The sequence below is a fragment of the Chionomys nivalis genome, chromosome 2 (assembly GCF_950005125.1).
Source record: "Chionomys nivalis chromosome 2, mChiNiv1.1, whole genome shotgun sequence".
In the NCBI taxonomy this organism is placed as follows: domain Eukaryota; kingdom Metazoa; phylum Chordata; class Mammalia; order Rodentia; family Cricetidae; genus Chionomys; species Chionomys nivalis.
Window position 1 is genome coordinate 17,141,014 of NC_080087.1, and position 13,000 is coordinate 17,154,013.

General features: G+C 44.8%; 1 protein-coding gene across 2 annotated transcripts in view; it reads right to left on the reverse strand.

The window, feature by feature from the left end:
* Nucleotides 1–2,714: 2,714 nt before the first annotated feature.
* Nucleotides 2,715–13,000, reverse strand: part of Esr1 (estrogen receptor 1) — a 353,250-nt gene continuing 342,964 nt past the window's right edge. For both annotated transcript variants that reach the window (XM_057762857.1, XM_057762856.1), the window contains exons 8-9: nucleotides 10,152–10,335; nucleotides 2,715–7,097 (exon numbers count right to left, since the gene is read on the reverse strand). In XM_057762857.1, the coding sequence (XP_057618840.1) occupies nucleotides 6,863–7,097; nucleotides 10,152–10,335 (419 nt within the window). In that variant the 3' untranslated portion in view covers nucleotides 2,715–6,862. The remainder of the gene's footprint in view (nucleotides 7,098–10,151; nucleotides 10,336–13,000) is intronic.

Consider the following 13,000-nt stretch of genomic DNA (forward strand, 5'->3'; position numbering starts at 1 on the left):
TTCTTGGCTCCTAGCCTGACTGGACCACTGAGGCGATCATCCCCACTTTCAACCTTAAGAAAATGCCAAATGCTACTCTACCTTCATGTACTTTCTCCGTAGTCGCCTGACTAAAATGATCGAGACTTTCTTGTCAGTGCTACCCAGCTACTCAGCCACCCAGCGTCACAGTCACGGATGAATCCCGAGCCAGCAGATAGGAGAATACCGTTTTAGACAGGGCCACTGAGCCTGGCCCTGGGACAGTCAGATTCTGAAACTGGTACTGATGTGGATGAAGGCTAAGCCCTCAGTCTTAAAGATAGGGAACACTGGCTAAAAACAGTCCCTCCTGGTATATTTAACTGGAGAAAAATCTGGTCACTTGTTGTTTTTCCTGGGACAGACAGGAAGACAGTGGCGACAAACCCAGAAACCAAAAGTACTGGCACCAAGTACAAGGGACAGCATGATTGCTGTCAAGATTTCCTCTCCAAAGGCTATCAGGTCACTAGGAGCCATCACTCCACACAGCATTTAGCCTCCTTCCCACAATAGCACATTTCTGTTTTCCTGTTTTTTTTTTTTTTTTTTTTTTTTTTTTTTTTTTTTTGGAGAATTATGTTTTTGCCTTTGGCGTTCATTGATGTTTTCTTTATACTCATAAAAACCTTTCTCAATGCACACTCCACAGTCCACTCCCACTCTCTCAGTGGACCCTAGGGAACATAAAAGGGACACTTCCTATCACTCACACATGAATGCAAGAAGTCGTCCCCATCTGCCATTCACTCGCTCTGTGACCCTGGGAAAGCCGCATAACTGTGTTAAGTCTCAGTTTTGTCACCTACAGAGTAAGAATGACTGGAATTTTATTGTCAGGGTAAAGCTATTCAGAAGGCCAGGAAACAGGGAAGGAAGCAGAGGGAAGCAACCAATGAGTGGAAGCTCTGTGCAGGGAAGTGTGTGCTATTTTACTCTCAGGGAAGGAAGAAAAATCGACTGTGTTTCCAATGGGGAGAGAATGTCTTCCCACAGCACTTTACTTAGTCACTGTCTGTTCCATGCAAAGGGCCTCCTATAACAGGGAGTTCTCCCCACCTTTCCCTTCCCTTCCCTTCCCTTCCCTTCCCTTCCCTTCCCTTCCCTTCCCTTCCCTTCCCTTCCCTTCCCTTTCCCTTTCCCTTTCCCTTTCCCTTCCCTTCCCTTCCCTTTCCCTTTCCCTTCCCTTCTCCCCTTCCCTTCCCTTCTCCCCTTCCCTTCCCTTCCCTTCCCTTCCCTTCCCTTCCCTTCCCTTCCCTTCCCTTCCCTTCCCTCCCTTCCCTTCCTTCCCTTCCCTTCCCTTCCCTTCCTTCCCTTCTTCCCTTCCCTTCCCTTCCCTTCCCTTCCCTTCCCTTCTGCCAGGTGTGCTGGATAAGCTGTAGATAGATTTAGAAAAGCTATCTTTATCTTGAATGGGCATCCATCCCATGTTCTTACCTCTATTAATTCTGTAGTAATCACTTGAATCACATTGAGAGCTGTCATGGACATGAACTTGAAAGTAATTCCTTAACACACATAAGCCACATAGTGAAGGACACAAACGCATTGTCTTGCCTGAGTCATATATTCTGTATTTTCAGAAAAACAAATCTAAACAAGGCAGTACTGAGTTTAAATGACGCCCTAAACCTTAAGAAGGGATCTTGGGGATTGATCTTAAGTCCGTGTGTGAGCTGAATCAACCCTTGACCAGGCCTTATCCCCTTCACACACTCCACTGGAAGAATGCACTGCTCTGTAGACAGCCAAAGACTCATACTGCTGACTCAGATAGTGGTAAGTGATCTTATAAGACCTCAGTGGGATTCTCAAGAAATTCCCATTCGTTCCTTGGCAGAAAGGTTACTATATGGGAGCAAGACTGGTCTCTTCAGGCTCTCTGGTTCGCTGGCTTGCCATGTGACCCTTCCTGCCTTCGCTCCTACCATGACAGCATCTGCCATGATGTTATTATCCCAGATTCCACCACACAGTTTAGAGTCTCTACCTTCAGAACTGTGAGCTAAGTAAACTTTACTTTGTTAGTTACTTGGCTTCCAGTATTTTGGAGCAGCAATGCAAAGTAAGTGGGTCTAACGCTTTAACCAGTCAAGAAACTGGGGCACACAGACTTTACCTGTCCAAGGTCACATAATGACTGGCAGGATGAGGATTTTGATTGGGCAAGCCGGCTGCAGAATGTGTGCACACATGGTGTTGCCTTTTAGCATGTCAGAATAGCCTTTTATGAGGTAATCATAGAGATGATATACAAAAGGGATCTTGCTGCTAGCTCTGAGATGGAAAGGAAGTCTTGATTTGACAAGAATTTTTGAGAGATTTTTGAGGCAATTATTTTCATGTTAGAACATTCATCCATTCATTTATCCATCTATAATAACCTCTCTGAAGCTCTCTTGGTGAATACCTCACATGATCCTCACATACATCCCATGCAAAGAAAATGCTGATTGACAGTGATACTAAGACTTGCATGCTATGGAGCTCTGAAGTGAGGCTGAGCCACCCCAATATCAGTATCACTACCCCTGAACTTGGTGCCGGGTAAATGGGAAGGTCTTGACATTTAGATTCACTGTGATCTCTCCATATCCTCGAATCTCTTTTCTTTTTCTGTGTTCAGCAATGAACTATTAGCAAAGAACAAAGCATTAGAAAAAAAACACAAGAACACAACCTGTTGCCTTTAGTTTATTTTTTATTTGAACATCAAATACATTGAGAAGATGGTTTACAGGTGCTTGAGCATCCCACTGGATTCTTTACTGTTTCAAGGTGCAAAAGAGGCTTACAAGTGTGTTTCATTAAACAAAGCAAAGCTACGACAAAACGGGACCACACCAATAGCAGTGCGCATCAGTAGAAGAGTGTATCCGTCCATCAAACACAGCTGGATGCTGTGCCTTGCCTCCGAAAACAAGAGCCCTACACTGAAAAATATGTAGAGCATAAAGAGCATTGTCTGTAAGCTGTGAAAGAACAGAAACTGGCATAATGTCACTTATGAATTCAAGTCTCGATGACCAATGACCTCTCCGTGAATGCAAAGGGGTCCATGTCTTAGGCACCTTCTCATGGGAGTTCATGTTATTTCCAGGGTGAACAGCTCTGTACAAAGACACTAAAGATGGGTTTGGAACATGGCAGCATTTACATATCTTAAAAGTTCAGGCACATTTGGATGCAAAAGAAAGGGGAAAAAAGCAAATAGAAATTTCTCTTAAATCTCTGAAAGACAGTGCAAAATGGAAGTGCCATAATTGAGACAACAATCACTTAAAAAATGAGTTTAAAGGACCCTAAACGAGACCATACTCTACATGGAATAGATATGAAGCTAGAAATAGAGCGTATCACACCAAGGGAAGGATAGAGATTTGGGACCACAGTTAAGTTTGTTTGCTCCAGTTGAAAGGGAGTTAATCTAGGAAGTGCGCAGTGTATGCTGGATCAACCTCCTAAGACTTGCACCAAAGAGAATCATGGTTGCCACGTGAGCTACTGTATGACTCTATTTGCCTTGAAAAGACTTAGGCTCCCCAAGCAGATCTGACTGTCAATATCAGACATTACTATGGTCCTGGTGGTCATTCTCAGTACATCTCAGTTTGCAAAGTAGGCATAGGAAAGGATTTGTGATTGACTTCACGCAGGGATATATGGGTAACCCCAAACCGATGGCTGGAATCAATGACCAATGTGTAAGACTTCAAAGTGTGGACACCATAACGTGATTAAAAGGAAATTATTAATAAGTAACTTACTTATTCAGTCCTTCCAAAGGCAAAAGATATGTCATGGAAAAACATATCTGTAATGGTACCAGGGAACTCTATCAAAGTTGGCACTTCCTTGGGGACTGGATTTTGTCACCTACATTGATAGGGTCTTCTCTTTGGATGACCAGAATCAAATCGGCAAGCTAAGCGATGGCTAGAAGAAACTCAGGCAGACTCTTGCTGCATTATTCTTTGGATTTCACTGCTGTCGCCACCCTTCCTCGGAATTCAAGCCGCCATTTTGGAAAGGGCTGCCAATGGACCTAGTTATTACCTTCTTACAGCACAGGCAGAGGTGAAATTCTGAAACCTGGGGCACATTCTCTAGCCCCATTTCCTCTGTTCTTCAAATTCCTAGATCTATGATCCCACCTCATCCCAACGCTCTACATAGATCGAGGCTTTCCAAGTTTACATTGCCCACATTACGTTGTGGGAGGAAAGGACAGGTCTGACCCTCTGGCATGTCCCCAGTGCCCCAACATGACAGCAGCTGAAATCTCAGCTGCTCAAAATTGGCACTTCAGAGAAGGGTAAAAGAGATTTCCAAACATAGTCTGAAAGTCGTGGGCTAACACTTCAGCTGTCTGGCTGTTCTCTGCCCATTTCAAATGTATCATCATAACATGAATACAAACATAGTAGATGGATAATACAAGACCCTCCACTGGAGTATTGTTTGGATTTAGCTGGTATTACATCATCTAAAGTCCTAGAAGTTTTTTTTTTAAATATTTTTGTTTTTATTTTTGTAAAAGAAAATCTCAGTATAAACATTAAAAAGAACCCACTGACCCACTAGCTACTGTCCAAAAATATTACTACTGATATTTTGGTAAAAGCAAAATTAGCTGCCCTGAATAATTTTTCTTATCAGGCATAATCTCTGCTACATAAGATTGTCTATCATTCAACATCCAACAATAGGCATACCGATTAGTGCTATTTTGTCTACTGTGGATACAAAAGTTGATATGAAATGTGATCTTCATTTAAATGAAAACCACCAGGCTTTAGGCATTAGTAACTGCATACATGATATGGTAGCTTGAACAGTCTACAAACAAAACCTAAATACTTTTCCCTTGTTTTTTGCGATATTTAACCCAGTCAAATTAAAACTCAGAACAGAACTATTACATTCAATTGTCTGATAAACAAGCAATTCAATTTCAAAAAAATATATATTATACTATATAAGGTGCTTCTTAAACAAATACAAACAAAAGAATTATGTTCTTTAACATATTCTTAAAGCAGATAGATAAAATTGTCCCAAAATTTGATGCACAAATATGAGAAATAAAAAAGAAGAAGAAGAAAAAAAATAGGCCTCCCAGTTTCGCAGTTCTTTGGTAGTTACTTAACTGGGAGGCCAGAAATTAATGGAACCCACCATTCCAAATAGGACCAAGAGAAGCCTAGCCATTCACCTGGGTTGTTGGCGAACACATCACATCTCAATGGAGTTCAAATTAAGATAGATCATGAAGTCAGGGAAGGAAACCAAACTTTCATTTTGATTAAGAAAAGGAAATAATCCTTAGTTTCACTAGAGAGGCCAACACCGCATGAGCTGTGGGTGGCTGTGGCTAGGGTAAGGCTGTCTTTTTATCCCCCTGGTCAAAAGACTCTCAGGCCCAGTTCCGGTTTCATTCTCTGGCTTATGAAGTTTAAAAACATGAGCTGTGGGGAGGGAGGGATTTTTCTCCCTCAGACCATACCAGCTGGCTTTTGGATGAATCCGGAATACTCAAGGACACTCTAGTCTGAGCAATCCCAGCAGTTGGAGTCGTGAGTGCTCCGAGACCTTGCTCCCATGCCTCCACCAAGCTCCTGGAGAAACTGCAGGAACACTGGACTATCAATTGTCGCCTCTTCCAACCAGGCCCATATCTGAAATGAAGAGGCAACCAGCCGTGGATCCCAGGGCGGGCAGCCCTCTCATGCATGGATGTGAAGGACACCCCAGGAACCCGGGAAACTGCTGCCTATGGCCAGGTCTTTCTATGCTTTTCTCCCAGTTTCTTTGTTAGTTTCCTTCTTATTCAGACTCCTTCTGAGTCACAGTCATTGTAATTGATTATTTGTACCCCCCTCCCACTCAAGAATAAAACTAAGTAAAACAAAAGTTATCGCCAGGGTGTAGGTTCATTTTAATTGCCCTTGGTTGCTCTGCACGGGGACAATTCAGAGCAATTCACACAGGGAGGAGACAAGGAGAGCATCCTCTGCTGACGAATGCTAGATTCACCAAAACAGGTACCCAAGCCACCTTTACTGCAAGCCCCAGGGGTAGAAGGCTATTATAAAATGAAAATAAAATAAAATCCAAACACCCTATAGCCCTCATATCATGATGTTATCTAAAACCGACTACTGTTGTGGGAAAGTAAGAATTATCTAGAACCCGTGACCTGGGTACAGTGCTCCGCAGTTGACATTTTAGAAGTCAGAAGGTGTAGTGCATTAAGTTGGCAGGGTCTTAACCACTGGGTGAATCTCCCTTCCCTGCATGTGTCTTGCATTCCTACAGGAGCTCAAGACTTCCCTTTAATTAAGTCAAACATTACTATAGGAATAAAAGGGTACATTAAGGAACCCATGAGATAGCTCTTCCCAAGGCTTCAATTAAAAGAGCCACTCCAAAGTCTTTGCTGAGGCTTACTCTTGGAGCCATTCCAAAGATGAAATGGAGCCATTTTTCAGAGGTGAAATGTTTACTCTCTAGGCTTGGGTCTCAACTAGAAGCTTCGATGCAGTTATCTCAATTCGGTCTCAGACTACAAGAATCTTCAGACTCGGTGATGTAGCAAAAGGGAAAAGATAGCTGTTACCGAGAATTAGCCCTGGGGATCCCTTTCAGCTGTTCCCAACAGAAGACATGCCACTAAGAACTGAGCAAGCAAATGAACGGCCACTGCCACTAGAAAGCCACTGGGTGCATGCCAGGGTGTATGCAGGAGACAGAATTCTGCTTAAGTGATAGACAACATGGGTAAAATGTGGCAGGGATTCTCAGAGCCTGGGGCGGGGTTGGGGGGAGAGCCCGGGAGCTCTCAGATCGTGTTGGGGAAATTCTCTGCTTCGGGGGGGATGTAGTAGGTTTGTAAGGAATGTGCTGAGGTGGAGCTGGTGGGGGCCAACTGGCTCAGGCTGGGCTCTTCTGGGGAGACCCCCATGCGACTGGCTGGGGCGTGTAGGCGGTGAGCATCCAACATCTCCAGCAGCAGGTCATAGAGGGGTACAACGTTCTTGCATTTCATGTTGTAGAGATGCTCCATGCCTTTGTTACTAGAGGAAAGGAGACACGGAAAGAAGCAGGTTAGACCACAGCTGGACCCCAGGATGGGAAAATCCTCAGAGGATGAAGTGAGAAACTCCAAAGGCACTTGTGAGCCAATCTTTCTGGCTATTAGGGATTCATCTTAGGATGGTATCTGTAGGACCTGAGGGGCTCCAGAGACTCAGGCTGGGACTCATGCCCATGTATTACCCTTTCCTCATCCTATAAGGGCACCCCACCATCATACTCTTCCTCCGGCTTCTTTTAGTGGGTTTTCTATGCTGTTTCCTCTCTCTGATGGTTAATCTTGCATGGCAGCTTGACAAGATCTAGGTACCTGTGGATGTCTATGAGGTTGTTTCTAGAGTGCATTAATTGAGGCTGGAAGACCCACCCTAACCTTGGAAACATCATTCTATGGGTCAGGGTCTTTGCCTACACTTGTCAATGGCCTCCTATAACATTCAGAATAAAATTAAATTTTCTATCCAGGCTCTCTGAGGACCAAATGGCCTGCCTTCATCTCCCTCACAGAGAATACCCTCTCCATCATCCTGAACTGACTAACTCTCTGTCACCGGTCTTTGAGTTGCTCTTTAGTGGAACTGAGACCTACAGGGACCTAGAGAATCTGAGCACGCTGTTTCCTCTTCCTGGGTACATTTCCATGGAATCTTCAAAGGCCTCTTGTGTCCAAGAGACCTCTCTTGCCCCATGGCAATGGTACAGCCCCTATTGCTCAGGCGTTTCCTTCTGCATTGCCCCATCTTCTACCACAGCCCAAAACGGTAAATGCTGCTCACAGCCAGAAACAGTGGCAAAGACAGGAAGACAAGGATGTAGGTAAATGGCTTCTCTCTTTTTCTCTTGGGCCTCTTTTTTCTCCCAGGCAGGTAGGCAGTGGAGGTAGGAAACCGTAACACTCTCATGGCTTGAAATTCGCTTTTATAAGAAGCGTGTACCTGGGTGTGATGGAAAACACCATAATCCCAGTGCATAGGAGCGGAATAGGATAAAAATTGCAAATTCAAGGCTATCCTAAGCTATGTGGCATTTTCCAGGTTAGCTTGAAACTCTACAGTGAGAACACATTTCACAACAACCAGAACTAGAATAAAGCAAACTAGACTACAGTAAGGTATATCATGTATTTCACGAACAGGCAGAACTTAGAGAATGTCCTAATTAATACTTATATCAGCAGTGGTAATGAGCCAGTCCAGGTTTGCGCAGCGCCACAAAACACATGAGAACCATCAAGAACTAAAATCCGACCTCAATTACATGTTTAAGTGTTATTTTGTTTGGTTTTTGCCTTTTAATTTAAAGCACTGTTGATGTAAAGTGCCCCAGCTCTGCTGCTGTCTTTCTCCAACAATCTAATGAATCACATTTACAGTCTGATGAAATCTGGCATTAAATTATTTATGTTACAACCCAAACACATGGCTAGGGCAAAGCTAACCAAACAAGAATTCTGTGATTCAGACTGGCTACAGGGAGTCAGTCTGTATAGGGAGTCATTCTGTATGAAAACAGAATTTTGTATATGGCATATGTATATGTATGAATGTCATGGAGGGAGTAGAGAGAGGCTCAAAGCTCTCGGTAAAATATTCCCCTCTCATTTGCATTTCACAATTAAAAAGCTCTCTGCCGTGCCTCCTGTGTTACACTACCAGGAAAACCAGACATGACTGCTACTTATTGCAAAGATAGTTGGTGTTAACTAACCAGGTTTGCTAATACCAACAAAGCAAACACAAAATGCATTTGGAAAGTCATGGATTCCTAACAACTAAAAACACTCTTGGGGTCATGTGGTTCCTATTAATCTCTCAAAGAATAAGTTATCATGTTTTCTTCAAGGGGAAACTCACTCTCTCAGCTAGTTTTTTGGCAGGGGTATGTTCTTCTGAACCATTCTCTGCGACCCTCTCTAGGACACCATCAGAAGTTGGTGAAGGATTGGGCATGCTTCCTCTGAATATGAACATCTGCTTGTGGACCACTATCTAGACTTTGGGACTTACATCTTGACTTGTTTAGCTAATGAGACATTCTCAGACATGATAGCATTGCAATGTCCTTGATCAAATGGCTGGCTTTCTTGTGCGTCTACTGATACTAACTAGAACATGTCCTAGCTAAGTTGGGGTACAAGAAGAATGGTATTCACAAAGCAGAGTCACCCGACCCAATTGTGGGGCTGGGGCTTGATGCAGGAACCTGTGTTCCGTGGAGGTGTAAGTGAGCCCAGCTGAGATCCAGTCAGCCTGCAGCCAGCAGTGGGGCTTGCACACATCACTTGTAGAATGGCCCCTATGTCACGGCTTCAACTATGAAGGAGTCCCAGAAATATGGCTAAAAGGGGCTTCATCACAAGGAATAACATAAACAAAACAAAGGGTGACATACTCTCATCCGAAAACAATAGGAAATCCCTGGAAGGATTTAAATAGGGGGATGATATGATCTTGCTTGATTTCAAAGTGAGCCCTCTACCTGCTTCACAGGGGGTGCAATGGAAAAGATGGAGATGAAGAAACACACTATGTGGGGCCCAAATGACTGAATGTGGCTTGGATTAGCGGAAGAGCCATGGAAGGGACAAGAAGGCTGTGGCAGCTGTGGATGCATCAGTATTGGCTCTGCATGAGTTTTTTTTGTGTTTGTTTGTTTGTTTGTTTGTTTAGCTCAGCAGTCTCTCATTCAGCATCCCCTGGTGTAGGTCACTAGGGGGTAATGCCAGAACTGTAACAGATGTGCCTGATGCCTTGAGAGATGGCTCATGCGCACTGACACCCTTCGATTGACCTTTTCCCACCACTCAAGGAGCATTGCATGCGCTTCAAGCCACCAGCACCTATCATTTCCTCTAGAGGACCTGTCTGATGCTTGTGTGTCACAGGCAGGGTCTCTGCCCATCTTCTCTCCTCCCTTAGCCTTTTGAGTCAGATATTTATCTCAGAGTACTTTGCCTACTCAGTCAGCAGCATGTACCGTGTCAGCTGTCACACATTCTCAGTCAGCATCTTCTGTACCTTCTGTGGGACCCTCACCTCATGTGCCGGATGTGGGAAAGAATGAGCAGGAGCTGGGCCAGACGACGATGCTGCTGCTGCAGAGTCAGGCCAGCCTTGGCCATCAGGTGGATCAAAGTGTCTGTGATCTTATCCAGGACGCGGTGGATGTGATCCTTCTCTTCCAGAGACTTCAAGGTGCTGGACAGAAATGTGTACATGCCTGAATACACACAGAGAAAGAGAGAGACAAAGAGGACACGGTCATGGAGACAGAAGCATGCTGGGATGCCGCGCCAAGTGAGGGCTTCCTTTGACAGCTTATAGAACAACGAGGACACGGTGGACACATTGGACACCAAGAGATAGTGTGGCATTCTGAGTGAGCATGCACATCTTCTAGCCTCCAGAAGCCAGGAAAGCCTCTTGTGTCTCAAGATTCTCCAAGAAGGACCATTAACCTTGCAACCATAAGGAGAACACTGAGTACCTCTTCTTGGGCAGAGCTCACATCAACATGAATTGTTCATTCAGTGCTTATCACAACCCCATGGGAAACCATCATTGCTTCTTTGGAGGGCCAGAGAGATGTTCTACCTACTAAGAGAACTCAAGTGGTATATTGGGGTCCTTAGGCTTCACCTAGTATGCCGACTCCACTTCTGGTAATGACAGGCGGGATGTCCTCTAGGAACTACAGGATACCCCTTATAAGTTTCATAAGGAGTTATGAGTAATTGGCTAAGTGATTAAAAGGTAATTTCTTGAGGTAGAAGGATCTGCAAAGATAGGCCGGGCAGAGACCTTCATGATATTCTGTTCCTCTGACCAGCACAGTCCTAAGATAGGCAATCAGAGACTTCCTCTCGGGGTGCAACTTTGGGAGAGGAGATACTTAATGGGATCCTGTACACTGTGCTTAACTGCCCTCCTGTGATCTGCAAAGCCCTGTCTGCAAAGGAACCCAGCAACAATGGGCAGAAGAAAGAGCTACATACATGGGGAGGGGAAGTAAAGAAAGAAGGAAGAAGTGATGAAAAGGTGAAAGGAAAGAGAAAGGGAGGCAGGAATGGAGACACCGTGAAAAGAGAAGAAGGAGATGGGTAGAGACAGGAGAAATGGGAGATGGGAGAAGAGAAGGTGAAAGATGAAACGGGAGAGAGATGGATGAGAGAAAAGAGAGGGAAGAGGAGAAAGAGAAGGACAGGAAGGAGGGGGGGAAAGGGAGAAGAAAAGGGTAAGGGGAAGGAGGGGTGAAGTGATGGAGGAGGGAAAGGAGGGGAATAAGGAAGGGAAGGAAATGAGGAGAGAGGGATGAGGAGAGGGAGAAGGGAGAGGAGGGGAATAAGGAGGGGATGGAATGAGAAGGAAGGAGCGGGGAGGAGAGGGAGGAGGGAGAGGAATGGGTGGAGGAGGGGGGTGGAGGAGAGGGGGAGGGAATGAGAAGGAGGAAGGGATAAGAGGGAGGAGAGGGGTGAGCAGAGCAAGGAGAGAGAGGAGGGAAATAAGAAGAAAAAGAAGGGAGAGGAGGTGAAACAGGGGGACAAAGAGAGGGGGAGGGGTGAGGAGGAGGGAAAGGAGAGGGAGGAGGAAGAGATCCATCAGTTTCAATCACGGGTCCTCCTGTGTCTATTCTTTTTGCCCTTAGTGCTTTCACAGTCTACCTCCTAACAGGTGAGACTACAGATTCTCTCTTCACTTAAGATCATGTGCGTTGTGTTTCTGTCACTTACAGTAGGAAGAGGGATGAGAATCAGAACAGATAAACCTGGGTCTAAGGGCAAGAGAAGGAAAGGGGAGGTGAGGAAGGCTAAAAAACCAAGGGAAGACAGGATGGAGCAGCATACTCTTGACTTTTCTCTCAACTCAACTCTCCCTTTCCCGTGGCAGTAAACTCCTCCAGCCTAAACACATCCCCATAGGGGTGCAGACGATGCTGGATGGTCGCCCGGGTTCTGATGACACACCAGAGTGGCTTCATTCTCTCTCTGTTCACCCCACCAAACAGTTCATAACTATTTCTTCTCCTGCTGCTCAGACACATCAGCACCGTCACGATAAAGGCTCCTGGGTGGTAGCGCTCCCTGACTTTAATGCTGATGTGACCAGCGGCAGCAATCTTGCAGCCTGAGCTTTGAAACATGAAGGAAACCCACACTGGGGAACTCATAGTAAACAGCTGTAATTGCTGAGAGTAGAAAAAGGCCTGTGTTGAAAACAAACAAAATAACAAGACTGACCCTACACTTGACTGGTGTGGTTCTCAGGGGAATCACACAGCTTCTGGCACCGGCAGGAGCATTGATCCACAACAGATACTGCAAAGAATCCCAAGCTGGCAGATGCTCAAGAAACTGGAGATAAATTATAAAACCAGTCCTAGCCTCCATCGTTCTGAGCCATTGCCTCCTTAAACACCCATGTGTTTTAATCTTGGCAGACTATGTCCAGCTTTTGAGCGGACTCCTTGTTCTCTGGCTGTTGAATGCTGGACACTCACCTGTAGCTCGAATTGCTCACCATCTGCATTTTAATGCTAGCCCCTTCTTGTTCTTTAAACGTCAAAGTCTGAAAGTTCACTTCCTTAACCTGTAATTTTTATGTTACAAAGAAAATGGACCGTTCCAATTGTAGAATTGAAAAGGAAGAAATGGGAACAAAAATCGGGACTTTTTGGAAATTGTTTAAATGGTATGTGTGGTTCACATCTTTTCACTAACAGCGTAACTGTGGGCAGTCACGTTAGATTGAAGAGTCCACTCTTTTTGACTCATCCTGTTACCTAATATAGTTCAACTTGCCTGGGTTGTTGATGGCAGCTCTTTATTGCGCTCAAAGAGCTGCATGGGTGAGAATCGCATTAAGGATTCACCAAAGGAAGTAATGCT